Raw genomic sequence first — 23,411 nt, 5'->3', positions numbered from 1 at the left:
TGCACTGGTAGCAATCTGTATCGTTCTGGAGGTCCCACCTACTACTGCCACACATAGCGCTTTAGACAAACGAAGGAAGCGCTAGAAATGTTTTTTTTAATTTTCTGCCTTGTAAGTTGTGCGTATTTCCCAGGCGCACTGAGGGCATTATAAAATCTGCTGAAAATCTCAGTATTGCGGCACCGGTGCTGGTTGTGCAGGCAGCTTTAGCACGAGGATGGGAGGGCGGGCTGGTGGGTGTCCGTCCGTCCGGTGGTCACGTCAGACGGGCACAGATGAGGTCCTTCTGGGGAGAGATAAAGAGGACGGAGGAGCCCGGCCCCCTTGACGGTGTGAGCTGTGGTGACGTCACAGGCGCGGGGCGGGGCCTGCTGCAGTTTGTGTGTACTACACACCCCACTTCCTAGCTGCCATAGCATGAACAGTTAGACTAGGGACCAGGAACTGGGCGCCTGGCACGCTCCCTCCCTCCCCGGGCTGTCTGCTGGGGCTGGATTCTGCCTCCTCGGCTGGCCAGTGCCTGGAAGGCTGTCAGCTGCTTTGTGTTTCCTCCTCCAGTTTATGGCTCTCCTCCTGCACAGCGAGCACCCGGACCCCGGCGCCAGGAGGCTGCACTCGAGGTAAGGCAGCCATGGCCCTTGCACCCCTTCCCGTTGTGGGTCTGGCTCTTCCGGGGATCGCGAGGTGCCCTGCGTCATGTCATAACAGCTCATACGGCCGTGATTCCGCATTGCATTCTGGTACTTGTAGTAACAGCTACAAGGGCCAAAATGCAAATAGACGTCCATGATTGAAGTACCTCCGAAGAACAACTTAAGATTTACGAGGGTCTCAATTATTAAGCCATTCATTCTAGGAGAAGGGGTCGTGGGAAAGTAGGAGCATAGCTACTAAAGTTGGTAGTGTATCCGCACTGGTAATGGGTTTTCGGACGGTGTGTTCATTTCTTTACAGTTTTTGTCGTTTGTTCAAGAGGAGGGATGTGGAGCGCAATCATGCGGATTTATAATGAGCCCGTGCCACCCTAGCCCAGTGGGGCAAAGCGCCTGCTGCTAATTTGTTTCAAAGTGGCGTTTGGAAGCTTCAATCCCAGTGAGACTCACCCAGTTTTTCATCCTTTTGCGTTGGTTAAAAAATGCCGTTAACCACAACGCCTAGCTGCGGTTCAGATTGAAGTAGGAGCTATATATGGTATTCATTATAATAGAGAATAGATACAACACGGGACTCACCATCACTATGAAAATGCGGTTCGTTGTGTATGTTGTTATTATAAAATGCTCAGCTGGGTGTGCAGAGATGCTGCCCAGGGTTGGATGTGTGAAACTGTGCCTGGCTTTCTGTCGGTGCGCCATACCTTTCATTCTTCACTCATATTGCCACCTTATGTTTCTAGAACTCTGGTTTTCTGGGAGAACATCTTGTCAGTAGCCGTCTTCTTTCAACAGAATCTGCTTTTTCCGGTGCACCTTGCACGACTTGTCACACAGCGTCGCGCTACGTCTTCCGCGGCAGTTTTGCGAGCATTCATTTATTTCATGACGTTTCCTGGTGATACAGTCTCACACAGGCCATGTACTCAGAGCCCACGAGCACTCCACGTCTGCCAAGCGTCTTGGTTTCAGTCCTAAGCTACAGTATTCAAATAGGTGCATTCTGGGAGTCGTAGTCTTGGTGTGTTTACATCAAACTGATGAAAATATTGTCCTGTCAACTTGTAGTTATCCGGAAAGCCTTAAAAAAAGTGCTACTGTTGCCCAGCTCAGCGCTACCGACTCCAAGGTTCTCAAAAGGATGAAAGATGAAGTTGCACTGACGAATGTGGGAACACAGATCTCCGAAACAGTAACACAACCCACCGAGCTACTATGTGAGAAATGCTGTTCCTCTTCCTAAAAACTATTTGAATGCATCTGAAGTTGGGGGTTGGGGTGGGGGAGGATTCCAATAGTCTGTCCAACAAAACTCCCACTTTTTCCGGTCCATGCGTGAGTAGCTTATCCAGTCAAGGTGTTTTACTCTGCATTCTGGAACTTGTCATCCTGATTTTTATTCTGGGATACGCAGGAGTACAGGTATAAGAATGTAATGCAAACCCTGGACTGGGGGAGTTATGCGTGTAGGGCCCGGGAGACCGGAGGACTTTGACTGAATACTTCTGGCAACAGTTTGTTTTTGTAGATGCCATTGTCTGGACCTCTCAGCATCTGCAAGAAACCCCTGTATCCCTGTTGCTACGGGTAACTGACTGTGTTTTCCAAAGAGTGGGGTCATGACTAGTTTCTCCATTTTTGAAGCGTGGTCCTCGTTGTTATAATCCACTGTGATCCTCTCACATCACTAAAGACCAACGGTGCTGTCACTTCCATTGTCTGACCTCAGACTGGGGGTGCCCACGAACGGACTAAGTGCTGTTATGATGCGCCCTATGTAAACAATCCTGGACAATGTCACTAAGTAGAAATAACTCAACACCTTCTGTTCCCCTGCCCTCTCAATACTCTTCCCACTCCCTCGATCCCTGCCAGGCGCCTAGGGCTGCCCCCTATAGCCCTCTGTCCGGTGTGGTATTAGTGTTTTGGGGCGACCACGTCACCCACAAAGCACCTTCCTCCTTATATCGTGCCGCCTCCTTTCCTCTCCCCTGTTTCCTCGTTTCTGTCTCTCCCGCCCCTGCTTACCTGTTCAGCACCTTGAAGAGATCTTCTGGGAGTGTCAAGCGCTATTTACATAAGCGACATACCCCTAACAGAGCATAACATACCACAACACTCACCTGTGGAGTGTCAGGCCTGCCCTACCCCAGCCTCCCTTCAAGCCTGCAGAGCTCTTGCCTATTCATCACACACAATGCTGCCCTTGAAGGGGACATGACCCTGGGATGCCGTGTGAGGGTTTGTGAGCATCCAGCGCTGTCCTTGTTGGGGGGAAAAAAAAACCTAGCTAAGCATAAGAGACGTGTCAAGGTGCCCTGCCTGACTGTGCATCGTGTTCCAGCCAGGCATCGCCCACTCCAGCTCCCTCCAGAAACACACAGCGGAGAAGGCACATCACCCAGTGTCTATTGTTTGTGTGTGTCAGGTGCACTCTGGAGAGATGAGTGGCCAGTGGCACATGGGGATAAAGTGGTTTATATTTGGATACCTGGTTAAGCCGTTATTGGCACTCGGATGCTTGCTTCCACTAAAACTAACATAACCAAAAGGACACATTCTGTACCTTCTATGAAATGTAGCTGATAGGATGCTGTGAGTGAGGGTCCAGGGGAAGGTCGTTTAACACTCGATGAAACAAATTCCACTCTTTACCCTGGAGGCCAGGGGACACTGCATACGAAACAAGCACAGGCAATGCCAACAGGCCTGGCTTATAACTAAAAGTGTCTCTTTAATCACGGTGAGTTTAGGCATACGAGCACTGCCAATAATCTTCGCACTCGTATATTCATTCATCCACCCACCGACTCATTCTTGCATTCGCCCACTTACCCACCCACAATAGAACAGGCACACAAAGTAAACAAGCAAATAAAGCCTAAATTAAAAGAAGAAAAGTTGGAAGAAGAAAACATGGTGTTGCCTAAACTTGGTGGGGACTTGTTTGCTCTACCCAGAATGCAATGAAACAAAGCATTGAGTGGCTGCCTTGCAATGATATATATTGTATATAGTGTATTATTGATTTAAAGTTCCATAACAGCAGCCACGTTTACAAGATGTTGACCATCTTAGAACAATGTTTCACCGTGCACAACATCCCAAGATGGTCAGTCAGTAAACTGCGGCCATCTTTAAATGCTAAAGTGAATATTGTTTCACTGTTGCATTGATCCAAAGTGACCAAAATAATGCTTCTAAACACGATGGCAATCTTGGAACAGTAATAGTGATTTACTATGAACAATACTTTTCCACGATGGCCACCCAGTTTAGAAATAGTGGCCACACAAGATGTTATATGCTACAGATGACACTTCATGCATAGTCCGGGCCTCTGTTGGTGATTCATCCACCGCCTGGGTCTCCAATGTGCTTCATCCATGGTCTGTATCCCTTGTATCTTCTGGAGCGTGGAGTAGATGTTGGTGGTTGCGCTGAATGAGTATCTGGGCGCACAGTGCCTAGTGGCTGGGGATCGTCAGTAGAAACATTTATGGGTGAAGTTGTCAGAGTGGGTTTGAGCATTTGAAATGCAAAGGGTCTCGCGTTTGCCCAAGATAGAGCTATTAGCGTTGTAAATTCCTAACTGGACTTTTCCTGACACACAAGCTAAAAATAAAAATGTAAACATTTGACAAAAGTAAGCCGATTCAAAGCGCCACAGCCGCCATGAGCGTGAGCCAGTGTTTAATTTGAAAATAAAAATGTGCTGGTGCCCAAAGCCCTCCTCTTAAACACGCGGCTGATGCAATTGAATGTGCGATCTCAGAATACTGCCATAGCGTAATTCTGAAGCCATCTCGGACCTCTTCAATCCATTTACAGCCACTCCCTGCCTCTTCAGCTCACTCTTGCAGCTTTCTGTTTTCTCCTATTGTGACACTCTTTTGTTTTTTTCTTCCTCCTTCTTTCCCATATGGTGTGAGGGCAAAGAAGAGACACAAAAGGAAAAAGAAGTCGGCGCGCAAAGTTTTCTGCAAAAGTGCAATTATCCATGTAAAAGGGTCGGTCCGCAAGGTGGTAACAAAACTGCCCCAAGGAGGGACAAACGTAAAGCATTTACCAATGATAACAAAGGATTTTTGAAAGGCAAGCCCATGAACGAGTGATAGTGATGGGCGTGTGGTGGGAGTGGTCAAAAGCCCAGATACATACCAACACGTTGGAAAAGCAGCGCTTGCGCACAGCTATGCCCATACTAAAAATGGAAAACTAAAGACGCGGTCACCAGCCCAGGCAGTGACGTACCCTCATTTCAGACAAACTGCTGTTGCTCACTGGGCAAGAGAGCCAATGGCAGAAATAGGCTAATCCTTTGTCCCATGTAGTATGCTGTCAGGAGAAGCAGAACGTGAGCAACACTCAAGCAGAATAAAAGAGTTGACCCAAAAACCCTCTAATTGAGTCTCTATACGTAGATTATTATTTTTTTTTTTTTTCTTAAAGGGGCCCTGCAGACAATTACACCTGCCAGGTCCCCTGAAAAGGTTATAGAAGGGGTGATCACAGTGCAGATCTTCTACCCCAGGGTTTGTCATACGAAGTAACTAACACAACCCTTGCTTACTACAGTAGTATGTGAGATTCTATGTAGGAGAGTGCCCACCAAATGCACCATTAAATCCCTCTTGGTTTTAACAGATAATTTTCACAACATATGTCAGGCCTTCTGCCTTTTGTCATTTTCTATACTAAACAGGTTAGACTTAGGGTATCTGACATAACTTTCCCCAATAAACCTATCAACCCTCTAGCCTTTATTGCTGGCTAGTCACCCTAAACAAGAGTAATTGTACTGAGCATAGACTTTCCTACTAGGCGTCCATCAGGCATAAAGTCATTAAATTACAAGTGTTCGCAAAAATATACAACTTCCACAAGCCCTCCTAAAAGGGCCTAAAAGGATTAGCACAGTGCAAATATTCTAACCCTAATGTTTGTCAAAGTGGGTAACCAGCACCAAACCCTCAACCACTAATTACTCTTGTAGATTCCCTGTAACAAAACAACTCTCTACAGGCTTTAACTCAGTGAGATAACAATCCACCCTCTAAGACCTTCTGTATTTAACATATGATTTTCACAATAAATATTACAACCCTACTGCTTTTGCCATACATTTTCATAACAAACAGATCAGACCCTGCTGTGCTTCATCCAGCATCACCTATAGTCTGACCCCCCCCCCCCCCCCCCGGCGGTGCTTCATGTATAGTCTGACCCCCCTGGCGGCGCTTCATGTATAGTCTGACCCCCCTGGCGGCGCTTCATGTATAGTCTGACCCCCCTGGCGGCGCTTCATGTATAGTCTGCCCCCCCCTGGCGGTGCTTCATGTATAGTCTGACCCCCCGGGCGGTGCTTCATGTATAGTCTGCCCCCCCTGGCGGTGCTTCATGTATAGTCTGCCCCCCCTGGCGGTGCTTCATGTATAGTCTGCCCCCCCTGGCGGTGCTTCATGTATAGTCTGCCCCCCCTGGCAGTGCTTCATGTATAGTCTGCCCCCCTGGCGGTGCTTCATGTATAGTCTGCCCCCCCGGGCGGTGCTTCATGTATAGTCTGCCCCCCCGGGCGGTGCTTCATGTATAGTCTGCCCCCCCGGGCGGTGCTTCATGTATAGTCTGCCCCCCCCGGGCGGTGCTTCATGTATAGTCTGCCCCCCCCCGGGCGGTGCTTCATGTATAGTCTGCCCCCCCGGGCGGTGCTTCATGTATAGTCTGACCCCCCTGGCGGTGCTTCATGTATAGTCTGACCCCCCTGGCGGTGCTTCATGTATAGTCTGACCCCCCTGGCGGTGCTTCATGTATAGTCTGACCCCCCGGGCGGTGCTTCATGTATAGTCTGGGCACTTGTTGCTGCATCAGCCATATTCTGGGCTCCGGTGGTGCTTCATCTGTATTCTGGGCCCCTGATGGCTCTTCTTCCGTAGTCCCGGCTCCTATTGGTGCTACTTCTAGTTTTATCCCATGGGGGCACTTCTTCCGAAGTGTCCATTCCCCTTTTAGTTCTCCATCCATATATGGCCTCACTGTGGCACTTTTCCATAGACTGCGACCAAGGTGGCACTTCTTCCATACACTGTGCCCCTTGTGGCAATTCTTCCATAGTCTTAACATGTGGTGGCACTTCTTCCACAGTCTCGGCCCATAGTGGTACTTCTTTCATAGTGTGGCCCTCTGTTGGTGCTCCATCCATATTCTGGGCATCAGTTGGGTTTTACTCCATAGTCTGGCCCTCTGTTGGTTCTTACTCCATAGCCTGGACCCATGGTGGTACGTTTTCCATAGTCTGGGCACAGGGTACCACTTCTTCCATTGTCTGGGCCCCTGTTAGAGCATTATCAACAGTCTGGCCCATGGCAGCACTTCAATAGTTTTTACCTGTGGTGGCATTTCTTCCATAGTCTGGGCTGGGTGTTGGTGCTTAATCCTGGGCCCCTGTTGGTCCTTCTTCCACAGTCTATGTCCCTGTTGTTTCTTCATCCATAGTCTGTGCCCAGGGTGGCATTTTTTCCATAGTCTGCACCCATGATGGTATATTTTGCATAATCTGGGCCCCTGTTTGATCTTCATTCATAGTCTGGGCCCACTGTGGCACTTCTTTCAAATTCTGGGCCCATGTTGGTGCTTCATCCATAGTCACTTGTGGTGGTATCTCTTTCACAGTCTGGGCACAGGGTGACACATCTTTCACGGTCTAGGCCCATGTTGGTGCTCCATCTGTAGTCTGGGCCCATGTTGGTTTTTCATCCATAGTCCTGGCTCGTGGTGGCTTCATCCATAGTCTAGGCCCCTGCTGGTGATTCACCTATTGCCTAGGTCACTAATGTGCTTTATCCACGGTCTGTATCGCTTGTATCTTCTGGAATGTGGAGTAGATGTTGGTGGTTGAGCTGAATGAGTATCCGGACGCACAGTGTCTAGTGGCTGGGGATCATCAGGAGATATATTTATGGGTGGAGTTGTCAGGGTGGTTTTGAGCAGTTTCAATGCTTTCATCCCAGATATCCCTTTCCTGTGCTAATTGACAAACTCTTGTTATCTATGGTTTCTCCACAGTTGACCCTGGATGGCCATGGTTGACCAAGGTTACAGTGTATCAGTCTAACTGCAGAATTTTGGCAGACCTCAGAACAGGTGAACTGGTAAAGAGGCAAAAGTTGGCACAGCGAAGTTCAGATGGTGGTTGCCACTACTGTCATCTCGTCTTCCGTACTTTAGGGAGGCGGGTGGCATCAGGCATGTCTGAAGAGGGATGACGCGACGGGGGGCTAGCCAAAATATAGAATAGACTCTGTTTGCACCCTGCATCAAACATTGTTTTTCAGACTGTGCACCCTCCCAGCCTCCGTGGCACAAAACCCACCCCTGGCACCCCGGAGCCATCCAGGGCCATTTCTGGCACTTCCCTTTTATTGAGATTCTGCGCCTCCTTTGCCGGGTGCCTCCCCCTGCGCCTCGGTGTAATTTGAATAAATGAATCCATTATTCATTGTGCAGCGCGCTAGGACTGAGCATGCTGCTATGAGGCACACAGACGCATTTTTGTAATAAGCGAATCCTAATTGGGTTTTGTGCTGGCCGGCCGGTGGGGGGGTGGGGGAGGGGTGGGTTACTAAATTACTGCAAGGCTCTCTCGAGAGGGCAGAGAAGGAAGCATTGTTATTAAAAAAATAAAAATAAACTTTTGTGTGCGGAGGGAGAAGGGCTGCTTTGAAAAGTGGTCTTCAGCTTCTGCAGAAAGCATTTTATATGTAAATAAGCGCCTCTTCGGGAAGGCAGTGCCAGCTTCGCCTACTGCGGATGGAAGGTTCAACCCAGGGTGATGGGCAGCTCCCCTAGTGCACTGGGAATCATTGTTGGAAGAGACACGAGCCCCTCACATACAGAATGATGGGCCAGGGGCACCCGCCCCAATGATAGGGCAAGCTTCTCCGACACACACACTAAAGGTATATCATGGGTAACAGCAGCATTGAAAGATTCTCATCTGGTACATCATTAGCAGCAATGGCAGGGCAAGCGTCTCTAGCATACACATCAATGGGTACATCATGGGCAGCAGTGGCATTGCAAGCTTCTCTAGCACACATTCATCTAGTACATCAAGAGCAGCAATTACATTGCAAGCTTCTCTAGATTACACATGAATCTGGTACATCATGGACAGCAGTGGCATTGCAAGCTTCTCTAGCACACATTCATCTACTACATCAAAAGCAGCAATTACATTGCAAGCTTCTCTAGATTACACATGAATCTGGTACATCAAGGGCAGCAGTGACTGAGCAAGATTCTCTATCACACACACTCAATGGGCACATCAGGGACAACAGTGGCAGAGCAACCTTCTCCAGCACACACATTCAGAGGGTACATCAAGGGGCAGCAGTGGCACTGCAAGCTTCTCCAGCGTGCACATTAATCTGGTATTTTCTCTCTAACATATAACCTCTACATCTTAACCAGTATCAGGGCGCATTCTTTATTTCTAACATATAACCTCTACATCTCAACCAGCAGCAGGGCAAGCTTCTTTCTCTCTAGCTTATAACCTCTACATCTTAACCAGCAGCAGGACAAGCTTCTTTCTCTCTAGCATATAACTTCCGCATCTCAACCAGCAGCAGGGTAAACTTCTTTCTCTCTAGCATATAATCTTAACCAGCAGCAGGACAAGCTTCTTTCTCTCTAGCATACAACCTCTGTATATTAACCAGCATCAGGGCAAGCTTCTTTCTCTCTAGCACATAACCTCTGCATCTCAACCAGCTGCAGGGCAAGCTTCTTTCTCTGTAGCATATAACCTCTGCATCTCAACTAGCAGCAGGGCAAGCTTCTTTCTCTCTAGCATAAAATCTCTGCATCTCAACCAACAGCAGGGCATACTTCTTTATTTATAGCATATAACCTCTGCATCTCAACCAGCAGCAGGGCAAGCTTCTTTCTCTGTTGCATATAAGCTCAGCATCTTAACCAGCAGCAGAACAAGCTTCTTTCTCTCTAGCATACAACCGCTGCATCTTAACCAGCAGCAGGACAAGCTTCTTTCTCTCTAGCATACAACCTCTGCATCTTAACCAGCAGCAGGACAAACTTCTTTCTCTCTAGCATACAACCTCTGCATCTTAACCAGCAGCAGGACAAACTTCTTTCTCTCTAGCATACAACCTCTGCATCTTAACCAGCAGCAGGGCAAGCTTCTTTCTTGGCAGCATATAAACTCTGCATCTCAACCAGCAGCAGGGCAAGCTTCATTCTCTCTAGCACATAACCTCTACATCTTAACCAGCAGCAGGGCAAGCTTCTTTCTCTCTAGGATTTAACCTCTGCATTTTCACCAGCAGCATAACACCTGTGCATCTCAACCAGTAGCTGGGCACGCTTCATTCTCTCTAGCATGTAACCTCTGCATCTTAACCAGCAGCAGGGCAAGCTTCTTTCTCTCTAGCATATAACCTCTACATCTTAGCCAGCAGCAGGGCAAGCTTCTTTATCTCTAGCATATAACCTCTGTATATTAACCAGCATCAGGGCAAGCTTCTTTATCTCTAGCACATAACCTCTCCATCTCAACCAGCAGCAGGGCAATCTTCTTTCTCTCTAGCACATAACCACTGCATCTCAACCAGCTGCAGGGCAAGCTTCTTTCTCTGCAGCATTTAACTTCTGCATCTCAACCAGCAGCACTAGCAGCAGGGCAAGCTTCTTTCTCTCTAGCATAAAATCTCTGCATCTTAACCAACAGCAGTGCATACTTCTTTATTTATAGCATATAACCTCTGCATCTCAACCAGCAGCAGGGCAAGCTTCTTTCTCTGTTGCATATAAGCTCAGCATTTCAACCAGCTGCAGGGCAATCTTCTTTCTCTGTAATTTATAACCTCTGCATCTTAACCAGCAGCAAGGCAAGTTTCTTTCTTTGTAGCACATAACCGCTGCATCTTAACCCACAGCACAGCAGGCTTCTCTATTTCTAGAACATAACCTCTACATCTTAACCAGCAGCAGGACAAGCTTCTTTCTCTCTAGCATATAACCTCTGAATATTAACCAGCAGCAGGACAAACTTCTTTATTTCTAGCATATAACCTCTGTATATTAACCAGCAGCAGGGAAAGCTTCTTTATTTCTAGCATATAACCTCTGTATATTAACCAGCAGCAGGGAAAGCTTCTTTATTTCTAGCATATAACCTCTGTATATTAACCAGCAGCAGGGCACTCTTCTTTATTTCTAGCATATAACCTCTGTATATTAACCAGCAGCAGGGCACTCATCTTTATTTCTAGCATATAACCTCTGTATATTAACCAGCAGCAGGGCAAAGTTCTTTATATCTAGCATATAACCTCTGTATATTAACCAGCAGCAGGTCACACTTCTTTATATCTAGCATATAACCTCTACATCTTAACCAGCAGCAGGGCAAGCTTCTTTCTCTCTAGCATATGACCTCTGCATCTTATCCAGCAGCAGGGCAAGCTTCTTTCTCTCTAGCATATAACCTCTACATCTTAACCAGCAGCAGGGCAAGCTTCTTTCTCTCTAGCATATGACCTCTGCATCTTATCCAGCAGCAGGGCAAGCTTCTTTCTCTCTAGCATATAACCTCTACATCTTAACCAGCAGCAGGGCAAGCTTCTTTCTCTCTAGCATATAACCTCTACATCTTAACCAGCAGCAGGGCAAGCTTCTTTCTCTCTAGCATATGACCTCTGCATCTTATCCAGCAGCAGGGCAAGCTTCTTTCTCTCTAGCATATAACCTCTGCATCTTAACCAGCAGCAAGGCAAGTTTCTTTCTTTGTAGCACATAACCGCTGCATCTTAACCCACAGCACAGCAGGCTTCTCTATTTCTAGAACATAACCTCTACATCTTAACCAGCAGCAGGACAAGCTTCTTTCTCTCTAGCATATAACCTCTGAATATTAACCAGCAGCAGGACAAACTTCTTTATTTCTAGCATATAACCTCTGTATATTAACCAGCAGCAGGGAAAGCTTCTTTATTTCTAGCATATAACCTCTGTATATTAACCAGCAGCAGGGAAAGCTTCTTTATTTCTAGCATATAACCTCTGTATATTAACCAGCAGCAGGGCACTCTTCTTTATTTCTAGCATATAACCTCTGTATATTAACCAGCAGCAGGGCACTCTTCTTTATTTCTAGCATATAACCTCTGTATATTAACCAGCAGCAGGGCAAAGTTCTTTATATCTAGCATATAACCTCTGTATATTAACCAGCAGCAGGTCACACTTCTTTATATCTAGCATATAACCTCTACATCTTAACCAGCAGCAGGGCAAGCTTCTTTCTCTCTAGCATATGACCTCTGCATCTTATCCAGCAGCAGGGCAAGCTTCTTTCTCTCTAGCATATAACCTCTACATCTTAACCAGCAGCAGGGCAAGCTTCTTTCTCTCTAGCATATGACCTCTGCATCTTATCCAGCAGCAGGGCAAGCTTCTTTCTCTCTAGCATATAACCTCTACATCTTAACCAGCAGCAGGGCAAGCTTCTTTCTCTCTAGCATATAACCTCTACATCTTAACCAGCAGCAGGGCAAGCTTCTTTCTCTCTAGCATATGACCTCTGCATCTTATCCAGCAGCAGGGCAAGCTTCTTTCTCTCTAGCATATAACCTCTGCATCTTAACCAGCAGCAAGGCAAGTTTCTTTCTTTGTAGCACATAACCGCTGCATCTTAACCCACAGCACAGCAGGCTTCTCTATTTCTAGAACATAACCTCTACATCTTAACCAGCAGCAGGACAAGCTTCTTTCTCTCTAGCATATAACCTCTGAATATTAACCAGCAGCAGGACAAACTTCTTTATTTCTAGCATATAACCTCTGTATATTAACCAGCAGCAGGGAAAGCTTCTTTATTTCTAGCATATAACCTCTGTATATTAACCAGCAGCAGGGAAAGCTTCTTTATTTCTAGCATATAACCTCTGTATATTAACCAGCAGCAGGGCACTCTTCTTTATTTCTAGCATATAACCTCTGTATATTAACCAGCAGCAGGGCACTCTTCTTTATTTCTAGCATATAACCTCTGTATATTAACCAGCAGCAGGGCAAAGTTCTTTATATCTAGCATATAACCTCTGTATATTAACCAGCAGCAGGTCACACTTCTTTATATCTAGCATATAACCTCTACATCTTAACCAGCAGCAGGGCAAGCTTCTTTCTCTCTAGCATATGACCTCTGCATCTTATCCAGCAGCAGGGCAAGCTTCTTTCTCTCTAGCATATAACCTCTACATCTTAACCAGCAGCAGGGCAAGCTTCTTTCTCTCTAGCATATGACCTATGCATCTTATCCAGCAGCAGGGCAAGCTTCTTTCTCTCTAGCATATAACCTCTACATCTTAACCAGCAGCAGGGCAAGCTTCTTTCTCTCTAGCATATAACCTCTACATCTTAACCAGCAGCAGGGCAAGCTTCTTTCTCTCTAGCATATAACTTCTGCATCTTATCCAGCAGCAGGGCAAGCTTCTTTCTCTCTAGCATGTAACCTGTGCATCTCAACTAGCAGCAGAGCACGCTTCTTTCTCTCTAGCATGTAACCTATGCATCTTATCCAGCAGCAGGGCAAGCTTCTTTCTCTCTAGCATATAACCTCTACATCTTAACCAGCAGCAGGGCAAGCTTCTTTCTCTCTAGCATATAACCTCTACATCTTAACCAGCAGCAGGGCAAGCTTCTTTCTCTCTAGCATATAACTTCTGCATCTTATCCAGCAGCAGGGCAAGCTTCTTTCTCTCTAGCATGTAACCTGTGCATCTCAACTAGCAGCAGAGCACGCTTCTTTCTCTCTAGCATGTAACCTATGCATCTTATCCAGCAGCAGGGCAAGCTTCTTTCTCTCTAGCATGTAATCTCTGTATATTAACCAGCAGCAGGGCACGCTTTTTTATCCCCTTTCATGCACATACCCTCTACAACTTAGGCAGGAGAGGGGTAGCTCCTGTACATCCTACACCCAACCTCTACATCCCAACCAGCATTTGGACAAGCTTCTTTCTCTCTAGCATATAAGCTCTACATCCCAACCAGCAGCAGGGCAAGCTTCTTTCTTTGTTGCATAACCTCTACATCTTATCCCGCAGCAGCCATGGCAAGCTTCTTTATACCTCAAAAGTAACGTCTACATCTTAACCAGAACAGGGGCAAGCGTCTTTATCTCTCACACGTAACCTCTACATTTTAGCCACCAACAGGGCAAGCTTCTTTGTTTCTCGCATAATACGTACATTTTAAGCAGCAGCTGGGCAAGTTTCTTTAGCTCATGAGCATAGTTTCTACATATTAGCCAGCACAATAGGGCAAACTTCTTTCCCTCTCGCACATGCCCTCTACATCTTCGCCAGAAGAAGGACCAGCTTCTTTCTCTCTCACATAACCTCTGTAGTTTAGTCAGCAGCAAGGCAAGTTTCTCTCCCTCACAAACACACAGAGTATAGACAACATCGAAAGCAGCAATGCAAGCTTCCCGTTTCCATACATAAACTGTTCATCTTCTGCAGGCAAAACTTTACAAACCTCACACGTGTACAAAGAGAAGGCCATGCTTCTCTCTCACATACATGGAAAGGTACAGAATAGGCCTCTGAGATGTGAGAGTTTGTCCAGTACAGTCAGCCAATTCTCTTTCCTCTTGGTACTTTTGCTTTGCCTGCTTGGCTGAAGGAGGCTTGTTCGAGTGGCCATCTGAACAGACATGATATTAAGATGTCACAAGATGCAATATATCTTGCCTCTGTAGGCCAGATATCACAACTCACTGTGTACACAGCGAGGAACGATTAGATTTAAGAGCAAATGTTACAGCCTTTACTGCAAGTTTGTTGTGTATCCTTGGAGCACAGAAGTAGTCTGATGATTTTCCTATTGACTCTACTGCGTAAATCCCAGGACCTTGAATTTGGTTAGTGACCAGGATTGTAGTTAGTGGAAGCATCTTATCGTAGAAGTTATGTGATGCCAAGTTTTTACTTTTCCTGTGAGGTTTACCAGCCATATTTAGTAGTGTTTGGAAATGAGAGAAAGGTGTGAAGTAGAAGCCGGTGTAGAGTTGCTCTGACCACATCTACTCCGCTCAGACATACTTACTACAGGTTTATTCGTGGAGATGTGTCTTCGTGGGGTAACTGAAAGACCATGCAAAAGCTCAGCTATTCAAACAAGTATGAACCCCTTATGCAGAGCAAATCCTGGGTTTTCTTCCAATTGGCTGTGGACTACAAAGTTTCCCAGTAAAGGCAGGAAGCTGGATATAAGATATGTTTGACTATCATGCTATGGGTTCAGCCTTTGATTTATTTAGGTTTAGAAAACTCTATCTGCCATCCAGGTCTGGATTACAAAAAGATATTTCGCATTTTGAAATGAATTTCTACACTGCCTAACTTTGAAATACAGTGTCATATTATCTACATAGGAAAGCGGGTGGGTTTTACATGATCATATATAACTGCAGAAGGGCTCTAACACGCTCACAACTAAGGTTAAGTCACAGCAGCGAAACCTGAGTCTGAACCGGGGTTGTTCAGAAAGGAGTTGGCCAATGTGGATCTCTGTTGCCCATTTCTTTTGAACGACTACATCTAGGTCCATCTATTAAGGGGGATTATCCAACTCTGCTTGAATAGAATGAGAAAATCAAGTGGTCCACATTGTTGATCGGGGGCATGCTGCCGAACTTTCCCTGCCTAGTTAAGGGCACGTTGTCCCCAGATGTGCAGCCGACCACTTTCTTTCTTCTGGAATGGTTTAAATCCCGGCTTAAGAGAGTGAATGAGCTATGGGCGTGCCTGCCTTGGTCTAACTACCAATTTCCAATTCTCTCTGCCAATTATTCACAGTTTCCACATGGTATAGTATTCAAGTCGTTCTTTTCTCAGGGCTCCTTGTGCAAATAAAGACTTGAAATCAAAAATATAAACCGCATGCAAAACATCTACCTCTCCCCATCCTCACTTAGCTCTGCCTTATTGTCGTGCTTGGAGTGTGTTAGTTTAATTGCACATAACATTTAATTTGCATATCACGTTTGTTTGTATATTCATTGCTAAATATATGCTAGACGTCACACAGGGCTATCTGTAAGACAAATATATTGTTGCAGTGAAAGAATCTGATACAATTTGTACGCCCTAATATATATACATTTTTTTTTTTTTTAAACCTCCAAAATATTTGAGCCTAAGGAAAACTTCAGAATTCTGCCAAATGCACTTCTCATTGACTGTGGGACTGAGTTAAATGACACTTGAAACACCACCTACCCTGAGTGTGCTGGTTTAGGTGCATGCCATTATTTGTATGTATGGACTTTACTTCTTGACTCATTATTGTTGTAATCTGTGCTTGATGGTCTGTACTTAAACATGCTGCCAGTTTGAGAACAGGTGTGATTATGGCTATTTTAACTGAGCTCGCCACTGTCTTCTGATTAGAGAAGAGTTGATGATAAAGTTGATCGCAGAAGGATGCACAGACCTCAAAAACTTGTGACAGTGCTAATAGTGGACGGTGGAGGGGCTCTGGGATTCAGAGATATGCAAAGGGGTAACAAGAAAGATTGCATCTGTGGATATCTGAGTATTGACGTAGCACATTATGTAACAAACACAATCTTTCTACTGACCAGGTTCTGTTTCCGGTGGTTTCAATCAGAACTAAGGATAAGTCGGTCATTTTGGCACAAAATCCAGACTCAAAAAATCCTCCCTAGTCATATGTGGTTGGCTAATTATAGGGCTGCATGTAAAAGTTCTATTTGGCTGTATATTGTCCTGGTATTCATATTTAAAACGTAATATTATGAGGATACATCTGTAAAATGTGGTGCTAAATGTGTCACATAATTAAATAGTAACTGCACTAGGAAAATGCTCAAACATTAGTAGGCCATACTGAAAATGTGTGTACACACACACACACACACACACACCCCAACAAATCATACCAGTGACCTCCACACTATGATTAAACTACATTGGAGGCGGACAGGACCCAGTGGCAGGTTAGAGCTTCCTGCTTCTACACAGAGGAGGCGGGGCATAGAGAAGAGTGCTGCAAGCTTCCCACAATCACACAGTAGGTACATCAAGCAGAGTACTGGGGCAGGTTCACTTTCAAATAGAAAATGCACAACCAGGGCACTGGTATTGCAAGCTTCACTCGCACACCAGGGTACATCGTGGCGAAGGGTAGAAGCAGAGTATGCTCCATTTGCACTCACATTTGCACCATTAGTAGTGTTTTGGCAATCGTTTTCACATTTAACTACTATGAAATGTGTAGTGGTATGGCAAGCTTCCCTCACACGCAGATCTGGTACAACAGAGCATGGTTGGTGGCCAACAAAAGTCACACCGATCCACACACACGTGTAAAAGCAAAGTAGAACGGGACGTGCTCACAAACATATGTAAATGTCAATCTTTTGAAGACACCATTACCCTGCAAAGCAAAAGTATATAGTATATCACAGGAACCTGGGTCTCCTGGGTCCGGCCTCATATTTACTACAGGAATCCAATCAGTAATTGTATTTGTAAATGGTATTTATATAGCGCTTACTACCCCTGATGAGGAGTTTAAGCGCTTTGCAGTGAGTAGCACACTCCTCCTCAGCTCACAATTTGAATTTAATAGCAGATTACTACTAACAGAACTATTTAAAATAATAGTAAAATAAAAATAGACGGAATTGACTCTCAAGAGAATACGTTCTTTGTGTGAGTGAAAGACCTCCTCAAAGTCAATGGTTTGAACAAAGCATTTCGAGATTCTGACCCATCCTGGGTCACACTTTGGTGGTCTGTCCCCACGATTTGAGCAGTGTGCCTCCTGTAACTGAGGTCCTATCAGGGTCAGATCACATTGACATTAACCTTGCACTGCACAAATATCATCTGAACCACTGGAGTTTCCTTCAGCAAAAGAGAATAACCAACAGGATCTAAAAAACACAATGGAAATATTTTGCAACTTTCCTAGTCAAGTTGACACGAATGCAATTCAAGGACCATACAACTACACTGTTAGTAATATTTACATTACATTTGCAAACTCTGTATCGGTCTTAAAATTCGATCAAGTCAATTTGGAACAAGCTACACAAATGATCCATGTGCCAAAGCTAACTTCTTTACCATGTGACATCAGAAACTAAAGCATGCATTAGAACACTACAACATGATTTGCAACATTATCAGTCTTTTGTGTCCTACCCTTCCAGAGAAACTCAACCATAATTACTTCTACCGGTGATTTAGCCCCATAATAACTCCACAGCAAGACCTTTAGAGCAGCAACCGTTCGAACTACAAGAAGTCGTGTTAAGTCCCAAGAAGGGAGCTGAGTCCCCTGTTTAGACTTTCAGAAATAGTCACAAAAGCTTTAGGTGAAGACAATGTATACATTCTCGTTTAGCTCAACATTTTGGCAGACTTTAATTCTGTCCATCATTACATAGGTCGTTTGGAAAGCTCTGAAGGAATCTTTGATTTTGCTCTCAGCTGGATCAGACTGTTCCTCTTGGCCTGCACCAAACTAGTGAAAATAGAGGAAATTTACTACTAACTTTTAAAAGAGCGACCATTGGCTGAAATCACTGGGTGTCGCACTGGCACCTTCCAGATGTACGCTGACATCACAGAGTGAGCGGTAAGTGTCAAGAGGGAGTCTTTTCACAAAGCTGAGGGGAACCGTACCAAGACTGACATTTCATGTGCTCCAGCTGATGTCCAGAACTGAAAGCACCAAAATGTGCTTACACTAAATATCTCACTGACCGGGATCATGATCTGTTTCTAATATCACAGTGAATTTGTATTCAGAATTTGTATATTATTCATGAGTGACACTTTCAGGGCAATTATGATACTCTGAAACAAAACTGAAAAATGTGTATATAGTTCAGTATATACTTCTTGACAGGTGACGTAATTTACAAAATCAACACTCCTAACCGGAATTCTGCTGAAGGTTTCAGGGATTCATGAGCTTCAATACTAATATAGCCTTTACAGCCTGCCTTAGCGGGCTATACCGGCCATTAAAGGCCTGCTCCAGCATTAAACAAGGGAGCTGGACTTTACTGCAGGTATAGCCCAGATATGGAGGGCTATAAGGCTATTAGAACACTCTGCCACGAGAGAGCAGAACGCCCTAATAATAAAACAAAGGCCTCAGGGAGCCCGAGGGGATTCAAATCCCCTGTCTCCCTGAGGTCTTTGTTCACAGCAATAGCTGTGGAACAAAACATTGGAATGTTGGCGCTCCGGACTTCTACCTGCCATTGGAAGCGCAGAGCACTCCACTATTTTCAATGGCGCTCCCAACATTCCAGTACAGAATAATAAAACCTTAGTAAGTTTTATTGAGCACACCCACCCCCATTCCCTGGTGGGCAGGTAGTTCAGTTGTGTTCCTCAGACAGATCCCAGCAAAGCACTCTGCTGACAGGCCTCTGGGCCACCCACTCCCAAATGCCCCCGAATTACACAAGCCTCTTCCACATCATACTTGTCCCTCTCCCTCCTTTCTCAAGACTCCTTCCACGAAACTAGGTGGTATTTTGTTTTTAACCAGGTGGTAATGCTCACTGTAACTTTCCTCAACTCTATCCTACAACCTACAGTCTTACTTCCTGTATTCCCTCCTCACTGTGTTGAGGTTTGGAGGTTCTGCATTTTCCTAATGATGCAGTCTTCTCATGTTTCAAGTATTTGCCTCCACTTGCTCAGTTCTTTATCTTAACATCAGACACTCTCATCTGGTCCTCTTTGGTTTCTAAAGCCACCGTCCTCTTTTCCACATTGTCACTCTTGTCGTCCATCATTAGCAGTGATGTTATGTTTGCCTTTTCGTCCTTTGTCAGACCAGGCCCATTGTCTGCCTATTGGACAGCTTCTCATTGATGTTACCTCGAGGTGGTGAACATCCATTAGAGAAGTGTTCTGGAGAAGCTTTGATTCAGACCATTACAGAGCAAGCCCTTCCTCATTCAGCCATTTGTGAATCACAAGCATAGTTGTAATGAGTCTCTATGCATGGCAATTTAAACATCAAACAATATCCCACCACCAGTCCCCAGGAAGAGCCTCGGTTCAGCCTCTTGAGGTACCTGCAGAAGATCCCACCCTAGGAAATAGGTACTGAGATAACTACACCCTCAATGCTTTAGGGTCATGTTCTCTGTGTGTGTCCTTCCTCATCCCTGAGAAGTGCAGTCTAACAGTGCTGATTCAGTTGTGTGTCTCATGCTTTGTTTCTTCTGCACTGGATCGCCAACACCCTCGTCGGCCTCTTCACTTCTGCAGAAGTTGAACACTACCATTTTTATCTAAAGGTGGCAGCGTGCCGTTATTAATCCTACACATAGCTTGGAGGAGCTTTAACGCCTCTGGCGGAGTTCTCTGGATCTGCACCATTAGGAACACTTCCAAGACAAATGATGGGTGCCTGGCCAGATTGTAAGACCTCGAAGGTCACAGCATCCAGAAAGTCTATTTCAGCTTTGGACTAACGGGGGTAAGCAAGGAACACACAAAGGTCAGGCCCCATCCTACTGCTTTTGCAGACACACGTGTTGGAGGCATGATCGTAAGCCCTCCCTGTCTCGAGGATCTTCCATTGCTTTGGTTTGCTTCATTAGGAGAGACTCCATCACCTGTGGATAGATTGAAAACAAACTCAAATTCACAATAGGCAAAATCAGTCCAACGATGAAAACAAAATCAGCCTCCAACTAAAAGAGACAAGAAATATAACACATTTTGCTTTCTCCACCATACACAAAAACTCCCTAGTTACAGTCCTAGTTCAAACAAGGCTGAACTGTGGAAAAGCTATGTACGCGGGTCCATATGCTGAGCACACACATGTAAATTTCAAAGCAACCAGAAACAAGCATTTGCAATGCAACGGGTCTCGCGTTTGCTCATGTTAGAGCTGATCGCGTTGTAAACTCCTAACCGGACTTTTCACCTATCGGGCAAAAGTGCATTTATGTACATAACCCGAAAAAGTGAAATCAAGTACCTAAAGCGCTCGACTTCTGCCAAGCGAGATCGGGCTCGTAAATTAGAGAAAAAAAAGTCCACGAGCCGGACAGAAAACAGCAAGCCTCGCATGTTTTCTGTACTTGGTCGCTGCGCTGGAGGAGGGCTAACCACCGGAAAAGGCATGCCATATGCGTGCCTTCGACTAATGAAAGCAAGCAGATTTTATTAGGGAAGCCCACCAACCAATAAAAAACACTGATGTGAAGTTGACAGGGCTCCGAGCCCTTTTATAAATACAAAAGAGTCTCCCTGCAAAACGCATTCGCGAGCGCATGCAACGCAGGCTCAACCCTAAAAAAGCAGCTCAGCTCATCCCTCAGCAGTCCGCTAACCACGTACACCTGGCATATACAAGGCATGTCATGTTTGAGATGCTTCGATTGGTGCAACAGTAGCCCAATGTACATCTGATCCCGCTCCTCAAAACACCAACCATAAACAAAACTTAGGTAGAGCGAGGGCTTCAGGATAAATCATCAGAGAAGACTGTTGCAGTTTCTTTTCGCTAGCCATCCTGTAGGCCCCACCAATATCTCAAAACATTAGGAAGGAGCTCAGATTGCACTCATTCAATCAAGCATCCAAAAACTAGGATACATCAGATGCCCATAATGGATCTTTCAATTTTATAGTTTTTCCAGAAATAGCTTCATATCCTTCTAACGCCTTTCTTGAGTTTAACGTCTACTGAGTGTAGTGGTCACTGACTGTATGCACTAATAAATTCTGTTTTTAAATCCTATATATAACGTGGTGACATAAAAAGTTATTTTCTTTAGCAAGTTTCAGTATGAATTTAGTGTAACGTAACTCTGTAGGACGAATAAGAAGATTATACTGCGTACAAAAATAAAATGTAGCAAAACATACAAATACTATAACACAATGGCATAACAAAACATTTAAAAAAAAGGTAACGTAGAAGCGCCACAAAGCATGCAATAGTGTGATGCAGCATGACAACATAATATATTGTATGACATTGCAAAAGATACTATAGTTTGCATACAATAATGTAATGCAGGACAACATAACATATAATGAGCAAAAAGTACAATTAAGGAAACTGAGCATGACCGTATTTCGCATGTTGGATAATACAGCATAACAAACCATAGGACAGCGACATACCTTAAGGCAACATAACATAAGACAGCCAAATGTGACCTGCCATACCACAAACAGAATAAAATGTTTCACATGACATAGCAGAGGTCCCAGTGCGTGTCATCTGTGCCCGCGCTTCCTAATAACCAACGCGAGTACAGATGTTTAATTCCTAGAATTTGCCATTTCCTGTGTATTCTTCAGCGCGCACATTTAAAAATAAACCTTTGCTCTTCCTGGCGCACAGCGCGCGCCCCCGCCCATTATCTGCGTTGACATGTGTGGTGCGCGCGAGCACAGGAAGGATGCTTTACGATAGCACACTACACACACATTAATGGAGCATGAAATGGAATGCGTCATTATTGCTTTTAACCCCTCGGTTGACCTGCCAGGCCCAACAGGCGGCCTGGCACAGCGGCGGCAGCACGCAGGGCCTGTTATCAGCGCTCGTGGTGATATAGATCCTTTTTGGCCTCCTAGTGAAGCCCGCGGCCTCCCCTGGTTGTTATGGTTCCCATAAGCCTCTGGCCGGCTGCTTCCCTGCATTATCCCCTCCATCGCTCCTTTTCATTGGGGCACGGATGCGCCTACGTAATGGCTGGGTCCACCGTTCCCTTCCCAGAACCCTCCTGGGCAGCACCCGTGCGCAGGCGCGGGCAGGGACATAGCTTCTGGGAGAGGGTGTGTGGGGGTGGGGGGTGGGTGAGAGTTACACCCCCTAACAAATGCACCTTGTGATAAATAGTTGGGTAAAGGCGCTTTTTAGTCGGGTATGGCGGGGTGTCTGTCGGATTTCACCATGAATTTTACACACACAAACTAGAATGCTCACACACTCTCTCCCTCAATCTGTTTGGGAATACTTCACAAAATGCTGTTATTTCACAAAATATTGTGCTTTCTCTCACTTACTGCCTCTACCAATCTTCATTCCTCTCCCTTCACGCTGCCCCAAGCCCCTCTTGTGCACCATGCTTGTGTTATAATGTATTTTAACTTTGTGTGCCAGCGCAGTTGTTGGGAAATCTCAAGCTGAGTCAATGGGAAGGGGGGACCTGCAGCGTGCACGCGCAGTAGACGTGGGTGGGGGGTGGACAAGAAGGGAGAGGGTTGCTAATCCTCCGAGGCCAGAGACACATAAGCACCAGTGCCTATCTGTAGGGGCTGACATGTCTCCTATAGGTACAATAGCCTGTACCCCTGCCTTGAGTGACCCAACTGCATGTGATAACTGGTGTTTTGACAGCTTGTGTTCCACCTCACATCCCAATCCAGCGTGCGTGCTGAGGCCTAGGACTGTCTTTTGATCCGGAGGTCCACATCCTGATTCTGAGATTTGGAAGGCCTGAACCAAGCATGTCCTATACTTGACACACGGCTGCTGTCCATGTCCTGGGTTGTTAACATTAAGCCGTTGTGGTAGTGTGCCTTCTTGTTATAATGATGACAATGCTGAGCAGACCCATTTCTCTGATTGACAAGTAGTGTAACACCTACCTACCACAACTTTTGAAAAGTTCCATTTGTGTGAGGCTCCCAGGCCCTT

General features: G+C 45.5%; 1 protein-coding gene across 1 annotated transcript in view; it reads left to right on the top strand.

Annotated features, from left to right (window-relative positions):
* Positions 1-396: 396 nt before the first annotated feature.
* Positions 397-23,411, top strand: part of GPSM1 (G protein signaling modulator 1) — a 581,170-nt gene continuing 558,155 nt past the window's right edge. Inside the window, exon 1 of the mRNA XM_069241618.1 lies at positions 397-620. Within this exon, the coding sequence (XP_069097719.1) occupies positions 562-620 (59 nt within the window). The 5' untranslated portion in view covers positions 397-561. The remainder of the gene's footprint in view (positions 621-23,411) is intronic.

The sequence above is a fragment of the Pleurodeles waltl genome, chromosome 6 (genome assembly GCF_031143425.1).
Source record: "Pleurodeles waltl isolate 20211129_DDA chromosome 6, aPleWal1.hap1.20221129, whole genome shotgun sequence".
Classification (NCBI taxonomy): Eukaryota; Metazoa; Chordata; class Amphibia; order Caudata; family Salamandridae; genus Pleurodeles; species Pleurodeles waltl.
The sequence above is the reverse complement of the archived record's forward strand: the minus strand, read 5'-3'. Positions and strand labels throughout refer to the sequence as shown.